Source organism: Mandrillus leucophaeus, unplaced genomic scaffold (genome assembly GCF_000951045.1).
Source record: "Mandrillus leucophaeus isolate KB7577 unplaced genomic scaffold, Mleu.le_1.0 Scaffold716, whole genome shotgun sequence".
Taxonomy (NCBI): Eukaryota; Metazoa; Chordata; class Mammalia; order Primates; family Cercopithecidae; genus Mandrillus; species Mandrillus leucophaeus.
This window is the reverse complement of record NW_012107764.1, coordinates 291,578-300,024: the sequence shown is the minus strand read 5'-3', so window position 1 is coordinate 300,024 and position 8,447 is coordinate 291,578. Positions and strand designations below refer to the sequence as shown.

General features: G+C 43.6%; 1 protein-coding gene across 3 annotated transcripts in view; it reads right to left on the bottom strand.

Moving 5' to 3' along the window:
• CBFA2T2 (core-binding factor, runt domain, alpha subunit 2; translocated to, 2) overlaps positions 1 to 8,447 on the bottom strand; it is a 111,016-nt gene that overhangs the window by 22,857 nt on the left and 79,712 nt on the right. For all 3 annotated transcript variants that reach the window (XM_011965147.1, XM_011965148.1, XM_011965149.1), the window contains 4 exons: positions 7,434 to 7,615; positions 5,725 to 5,978; positions 2,004 to 2,089; positions 519 to 714 (listed from right to left, as the gene is read on the bottom strand). In XM_011965147.1, the coding sequence (XP_011820537.1) occupies positions 519 to 714; positions 2,004 to 2,089; positions 5,725 to 5,978; positions 7,434 to 7,615 (718 nt within the window). The remainder of the gene's footprint in view (positions 1 to 518; positions 715 to 2,003; positions 2,090 to 5,724; positions 5,979 to 7,433; positions 7,616 to 8,447) is intronic.

Genomic DNA, 8,447 nt, shown 5'->3' with positions numbered 1-8,447 from the left:
CCCGCCACCCACCAAAACATGCCAGGGGCTTCATATATTTTCTCACTTCCTCTTCATAATCACCTGAGTCTCCCCAAATCCACAATCAAACACCACCTTTCTTTTTTTTTCTTCTTCTTTTTTTTTGGGATGGAGTCTTGTTCAGTAGCCCAGGCTGGAGTGCAGTGGTGTGATCTCGGCTCACTGCAAGCTCCGCCTCCTGGGTTCATTCATGCCATTCTCCTGTCTCAGCCTCCCGAGTAGCTGGGACTACAGGTGCCCACTACCACGCCCAGCTATCTTTTTTTGTATTTTTAGTGGAGAGGGGTTTCACCATTTTAGCCAGGATGGTCTCGATCTACTGACCTCGTGATCTGCCCACCTTGGCCTCCCAAAGTGCTGGGATTACAGGTGTGAGCCACCACGCCTGGCCGAGCACCACCTTTCTTTAAAGTCAAGTAGAAAAAGCCTTCTGTGACATATTGGTGGGCTCTAAAGGCTGACATTTACTCTGGGTTCCCCGCAGACTCTCCCCTTACCATTGCTGAGAGAATCTGTACTCCCAGGGCTGTGTTGCCTGGAGACCAACTCAGTCCCTGTTTTCCTCAGCTCTGTGTTTTCATTGTACCGTCTTTTCCAATAGTTGAGTTCTTCACGATCTGATTCCTGACAGCGCCGCAGAACTGCCATGGAGCGCCTTGTTTTCTCTACCATTTCCATAATGCAATTCAGCGCCTGAGTCAGAGAGGGGGCCAGGCAAAGATGAGATGAGAACATCCAAACAACCATAAATCAGCCCAACGCAGTATGAGGAATTCAGGTTCCTTAAAGTACAGGTTTAGGAATATCAACTTTACATTTAAAACCCTTTATTGCTATCTGTTTCTCCATCAGCCAGGAAGGACATTGGTGTTGAGGCTGACAAACCTATTGAGGACAGTAACTACCAGGGCTTCCAATGTTTGGACAGAACCTCAGATGCATGGCCTTCTGGCCAACTGTCTACGATTTCATGTTACTGCAGCATTTGTTGTATCCCTGGGGTCTGCAGCACTCTGTAAGTTTGCTGTGGCTGAACCATAAAATAACGTATACACAGATTTCTAACAGAAATTATGAATTTTGATAAGATGAGGAAGGTTGCTATCTTTCAGAATGCAAAATAATTTTGGAATATAAACAATTTTGGGGGGTTGAATTACCTAGAAGTTTGTTACTGACCTGTGTTCTAAAACTACGAAACATGAATATGTGGGCTAAAAAACAATTCTCTTTACTACAGAAGGAGCAGAATTGAAAAAAATAAAAAGAAAGTTTCTTTCGATAAAAATTTAACAAATAACAAACAAATTCTGTCTTGCTATGTTGCCCAGACTAGACTTGAAGTCTTGGCTCCTGGGCTTAAGAGATACTCCTGCCTTAGCTTCCCGAGTAGCTGGGACTACAGGGATGTGCCACTGCGCCTGGCTACAAACCTTTGTTTTTAACCATTATACTACATGACTTTATTTGGTTTCTGACCTGAAGTGATCATCCCATCACAAAGATTAGGGAGTGACTGTAATTCTTTAGCTGAGGGAGTAGTAGCTAAACCAACTTTAATTAAAAGCAAAGGATGCCATGGTTGTGGTTATGTTCACTTCAAACATACATGTTCCTTTAATTATTGGTAGCATTAAGAATCAAAAGTAGGCTGAGTGCAGTGGCTCACACCTGTAATCTCAGCACTCTGGGAGGCTGAGGTGGAGAGATCACTTGAGGTCCGGAGTTTGAGATGAGCCTGGCCAACATGGCAAAACCCTGTCTCTACTAAAAATACAAAAATTAGCCGGGTGTGGTGGCATACACCTGTAATCCCAGCTACTCTGGAGGCTGAGGCAGGAGAATTGCTTGAACCCGGGAGGTGGAAGTTGCAATGAGCTGGGAGCACACCACTGTACTCCATCCTGGGCAACAGAGCGAGACTCCTGTTTCAAAAAAAGGTAATAAAGAATTAGGGACATTACACACTACAAGATTCTTACATGGTCAAGATGTTTCCATTCATCAGCCCATTCCCTTTCTGTCAAACGATGATCTACCAACTCATCTTGATAGCCTCCATTTAGACCTATTAGAAATTAGAGATTAAATTCAAAGACAGCAAGAAAAACACAATAGAAGCAAATTCTACCAAGTAAATACACACATATTCATCATTACTTTGAACACACTATTAAGGCAATGATTCACAATGGGGTGGGGGACCCACAAAATGACAATATAACAAACAAAGGATCACTATTCAGATTATATTAAGAAAACCCCAACAAATCAATTGTAAAACACAAAATAGCCCTAAAGAAAAAGAGGTAAAAGAAATAAACAGGTATGTTATACATAGCATTTAACACCTAACATATTGGAAAAAATTAAAATGTCAGATAATACCAAGTGTTGGCAAGGATGTGGTGTAATGCGAGTAATTAACCACCAAAACCAGAGTGTCTACTGGTACAAACACTTGGAAACCGCTTAACATTATCAGTAACTTAAAAAAAATTTTTTTGGTGGGGGGATAGTTTTGATATATACTGAAATTTCCAGGAATGGAACAACTGTGTGAATTAAAGGTATACCAATAAGAATTGTCTACTATTTTGAAGAATTCAAATCATAAACAGCAACAGTGCTTAGTCTTTGAGTCATTAACACAACACCCCTGTTACCAGTCTGAATTTATAGGCATAATATTCATAGTGACTATGTATCAGTGTGAGAATCTGTTTATTTCAGTATATATTGAGTTCCTCATGATCTGTACAATCTGTCAAAAAATGTAGTAATAAGAGCCAGGTGTGGTGGGGCGAGCCTATAGTCCCAGCCACTCAGGAGGTTGACACAGGCAGATCACTTGAGCCCAGGAGTCCAGCCTGGGCAATATAGTGAGACCCCATACCTAGTTTTTGGCATACTTTTTTCTCAAGTCAAACTGGCAAAAAATGTGCAGAAGAAACCATTAGCAAGTCAGCTTTTTTTCCCTGCACTGTGCTATTTCCAATCAAAGGAAGTCAGTTTTCCCTTAACAGAGTCTCACTCTGTCACCAGGCTGGAGTGCAGCAGCGTGATCTTGGCTCACTGCAACCTCTGCCTCCTGGGTTCACGCCCTTCTCCTGCCTCAGCCTCCCGAGTAGCTGGGACTATAGGCGCCTGCCACCATGCCCGGCTAATTTTTTGTATTTTTAGTAGAGACGAGATTTCACCATGTTAGCCAAGATGGTCTCGATCTCATGACCTCATGATCCGCCTGCCTAGGCCTCCCAAAGTGCTGGGATTACAGGTGTGAACCACCATGCCCAATCCCCACAAGCAGTTTTTAATAGATAAAAGAGAGGCATAGGAGTAACAGGGGTTGAACACTAGGATTGGTATCCTAACATACTGCTAGTACATCTAAGCCTTGGGCATAAGACAATTGGGGTCTGAATTTTGTCTCTGCCAATTATCAGCTATGTGATTTTGGCCATAGTTCTTTCATCTTTCATCTGTAAAAAGGGGATAACAATTGCCTGGGACTCCTGTGAGGATTAAATGAGACAATGTACGTACAACACAATCTAAGTGGTAGCTATGACTCAGTAAATGTTGGCTCTAAGAACACCATAGCTGCTACAGCCTTCCCTATTCAGCTACTATCCCACTACATGATGCCAGGGGCCCCAATGTGGCCAAGCATCTGAAAGATGCTAGTGAGCCTAAATAAGAGGAAGTCGGGGCAAATGTGTTGCAATTTCTTACTTAACAAGGTACAAACGGAAATTTAGGGAAACCCTGGAAGCTGATAGCCCTTTAGTTCCCTTGCTCTGACAGATGCTCAGCAGTTACACTCCAAAAAACCTTATACTGAAAATGTGTACGAGTACATGACAAAATACTCTGTCCAAAACTAGAAGAGGTTTGTTAAGGTTTCTTTTCTGTTTCTTCCTAAATTTAATGGTTTCTGAGCACCCAGGTACCAGGCACTCCAAATGGAACAACAACCCAGCACAGGGGGTGGTGTTATTTCCATTCAGAAATTACTCTTCTGAGGCTCAGAGAGCCCAAGCAACTTGCATGAGATCACACAGCTAGTTAGGATGCAGAGCTGAGATTTCGAGATGCCTCACCTCCTGACCTAAATGTCCATGCACTTTCACCTCCAAGGTGAAATCTTGCATCTTTCTCGCTTAATTTTAAAAACTTTGTTTTTTTTGTTGTGTTGAGGCAGGGTCTCATTCTGTTGCCTAGGAGGGGAGTGTAGTGGCACCATCATGGCTCATCGCAGTCTTGACCTCTTGGGCTCGTGCAATTCTCCTGACTCATTTTTTTGCTTTGTTTTTTATTTTTTGTTTTTGTTTTTGTTTTTTTTTGGAGACGGAGTCTTGCTCTGTCGCCCAGGCTGGAGTGCAGTGGCATGATCTTGGCTCACTGCAAGCTCTGCCTCCCGGGTTCACACCATTCTCCTGCCTCAGCCTCCTGAGTAGCTGGGACTACAGGCGCCTGCCACCTCGCCTGGCTAATTTTTGTATTTTTAGTAGAGACAGGGTTTCACCGTGTTAGCCAGGATGGTCTCGATCTCCTGACCTCATGATCCACCTGCCTCGGCCTCCCAAAGTGCTAGGATTACAGTCGTGAGCCACCACGCCCAGCCCCTCCTGCCTCATTTTAAATTTTTGTTGTTGTAGAGATGAGCTCTCCCTATGTTGCCCAGGCTGGTATCAAACTTCTGGCCTCAAGTGATCCTCCTGCCTTGGCCTCCCAAAGTGCTGGGATTATAGGCATGAGCCACTGAGCTTGGCCTAATTTTTTTTGTTGTTGTTGAGACGGAGTCTCGCTCTGTCACCCAGGCTGGAGTGCAGTGGCCGGATCTCAGCTTACTGCAAGCTCCGCCTCCCGGGTTTACGCCATTCTCCTGCCTCAGCCTCCCGAGTAGCTGGGACTACAGGCGCCCGCCACCTCGCCCGGCTAGTTTTTTGTATTTCTTAATAGAGACGGGGTTTCACCGTGTTAGCCAGGATGGTCTCGATCTCCTGACCTTGTGATCCGCCCGTCTCGGCCTCCCAAAGTGCTGGGATTACAGGCTTGAGCCACCGCACCCGGCCGCTTGGCCTAATTTTAAAAAGATTTATAGAAGAACTGCAAAAGGAGCACAGAGAATTCTCACATATCTTCAAACAGTTTTCAGATGTTAACATTTTATCTTGTTTGCTTTTTCATTCTCTTTTTCTGAATCATTTGAGAATAGGCGATACCCCTTTATTCTTTTTTAGACAGGTCTCACTCTGTCACCCAGACTGAATGCAGTGACAAGATCATGGCTCAATGTAGCTTTGACTTCCTGGACTCACGTGATCCTCCCTCCTCAGCCTCCCTAGCAGCTGCGACCACAGGCGCATGCCACCAAACCTGGCTAGTTTTTAAAAGATTTTTTGTAGAGACAGGGTCTCACCATGTTGCCCAGACTGGCTTCAAGTGATCCTTCCACCTCAACTGGGATTACAGACACCAGTCACCACACCCAGCTGTACTTCTATCATATCATAGCAACAAGGTATCAAATAAGATTAATACCAAATAAGATCAACTACAATTCTAATAGTCTACGTATAATATTGTTTTATCCAATCAGTGGGAAAAAGCAATCATGATATTATTTGACTTTATCATTGAGTTGGAAAGAAATCCAAGAATCCAGTCTGAATTTACCATGCTGCTTAGGTTGCTTACCGAGACTGTGGTGTCTATCACGAACTTCTCGATGCTCTAGCATCTTGTTGGGTTCCCGATACAGGTGAGAAGTTGCAATATCCTCTAAGGTGTAATGCTGAAGAGGCGGAGGGGTAGGATGGAATTGGCCCCCAGGATTCATTAGGGGCACAGTGAGAGCAGGACTGTGCCGAGGAGCAGGGCTGATGGTACATACTCTCTTGGCAGGAGGCTCAGGAGCGATTGTATCTCTATCAAAACTATTCTCTTCTCTCCTATAGAAGAAGCAGAAGTGCATATTTGATCCTGTCAACAAGTTTTCATGCAGACATTTCCCGAGAACCTAGTGTGTGTTAGAGATTTTGCTATACACTGGCATAAACAGGAAGACTCTAAGGAAAGGTGTGACATGAGGCAAGAACTGAACTGTCTTCAGGGGCCAGGCACCTCATGTAAATTGCTGACTTATACCAGCATGAAAAAGGAGGTCAAATCCATCCATAACCAGACAGAAACATTAACCCTCATAATGCAAAGGAGAGACTAAGGAGATGACAGCCTTTTTCTAAGTTACGGGTTCAACAATACTTAGGAAAGTATTAAGGTCAAATTTGTTACCATGGAGGTGAGTTACTGGAAAGAAACTACATGGGAGGAAAAAGGCTCATATAACAAATCCAATTGTATCTTTTTTTTTTTTTTAAAGCCAGTCAAATTAACCCTGGGTCTAATTGTGTAGTGGCAGGGTTTTTAGTCACTTAGATCCAACTGTAATAAGTTTTCTACCTTTATTTATTTTACTTAAAAAAAAAATGTCATTAAAGACTATCCACTATTGTTAAAATATTGCCTTCTTTGATAACCCATAGAATATTTTGATAGCCACTCATAGGGAGTTTTCTAAAATAAATTTATATTAATTTCAATCTCAGTAAAGGTGAGCCATTGGCAAATATTAATAATTAATTGCTATACTTTTTCAAAACTTCTCATATCAGAAAAAAATGCATTTGACATAAAAGGCATTTGGCAGATTGTATTGCTTTCTTTCTTTCTTTTCTTTTTTTTTCTTTTTCAATTCTTTCTACAAACAGCATCCAAGAAAAAGCAGAAGTGTATTCCTGAGGCTTCTGGAACAGTCGATCCCATATATTCTCTAGAGTAGAGTTTCTTACTGGGTGTGCAGGCATCTGAGGAGTTTCTGAAAAATACTTATGCCTGGAAGCTACTCCCATAGATTTTAGATGTATTCTGCAGCGAGGTATTGGAATAAAGCAAAAATAACCATAGAAAGTCTGAGACATTCGGCTGGGCATGGTGGCTCACACCTGTAATCTCAGCACTTTGGGAGGTCGAGGCGGGCAGATCTCTTGAGCTCACAAATTTGAGACCAGCCTGGGCAACATGGTAAAACCCCATCTCTCCAAAAACAAACAAACAAACAAACAAACAAACAAATAAAAATTAGCTGGTCATGGTGGCACGTGCCTGTAGTCCCAGATACTCGGGACGCCTCTGAGGTGGGAGGATCGCTTGAGCCCAGGAGGCGGAGGCTTCAGTGAGCAAAGATTGTGCCACTGTGCTCCAGTCTGGGCAATAGAGCCAGACCTTGTCTCAAAAAAAGGTTGAGACATTACAACCACAGCAATCAAATTCTCTTTATTTTATAAGCAAAAGGGAAGGCCAGTGTGGTTCCAGGAAGGCAAGGACAGCAAAGCTTATCTGCTCACCTCTCCGGACTGGGCCTCTTCCCATTTCCGTGTACCTCCATGAGCAGCTCTGACGAATCAGCAGGCGATGCAATGCTTGTGTTGAGCAGAAGGTGTTCGTGCTGAGCGAGGTACTGGGATGGGGTCTGCTTGGCTGCCCGAGCGCAGTGCAGCAGTTCTCGCTGTAGCAGGGGAAGGTTGGCCTTGAAAGGAAGAGGCAGTTTTTCCAGTGTTGGGCCCTACACAAGAGGGCTCAGCACCTCAAAGGGCTTTCACAAAGCAGATGATACAAGATAAAAGTCTTTTTCTCTTTGGCAGTCTGATTTTCATATACTTCTTCTGTGAGTCAATGATATCTCTTATATTGCACCTGAATTACTGGTTCAGTTGTCTCTTGCCCAAATCAGATGTAAATCTGCTTAAGGAAGAGACTGCACCTTATTTACCTTTGCAGCCTAGTATACAGTCAAAGCTCAATAAAGGGTTGTTAAACATAGTAATTTTAAAACATATACTTCTGAAGACTTTAGTCAGTGAGAGAATTACTACCACCTCTGTGGGAGTCATTCCAAGCCCTGGTTTCTCTCTTCTGAACCCCAACTCATCTCTGATAGCACTACTCAACCTTCCTTCATGTTCTGTATAAAAGCTGCCACGGAATTCTGCAAACTGTAATTATTCTAAAACATGGGAGTTTGAAAAGGAGCACTGGGAGTGATATAAAATGTAAAAAGATAATTCATGGCCGAGTGGGGTGGCTCACACCTGTAATCCCAGCACTTTGGGAGGCCAAGGCGGGCGGATCATGAGGTCTGGAGATGGAGACCATTCTGGCTAACACGGTGAAACCCCGTCTCTAGTAAAAACACAAAAAATTAGCTGGGTGTGGTAGCGGGTGCCTGTAGTCCCAGCTACTCAGAAGGCTGAGGCAGGAAAAGGGCATGAACCCGGGAGGTGGAGCTTGCAGTGAGCTGAGATTGCACCACTGCAGTCCAGCCTGGGCGACAGAGCAAGACTCCGTCTCAAAAAAAAAAA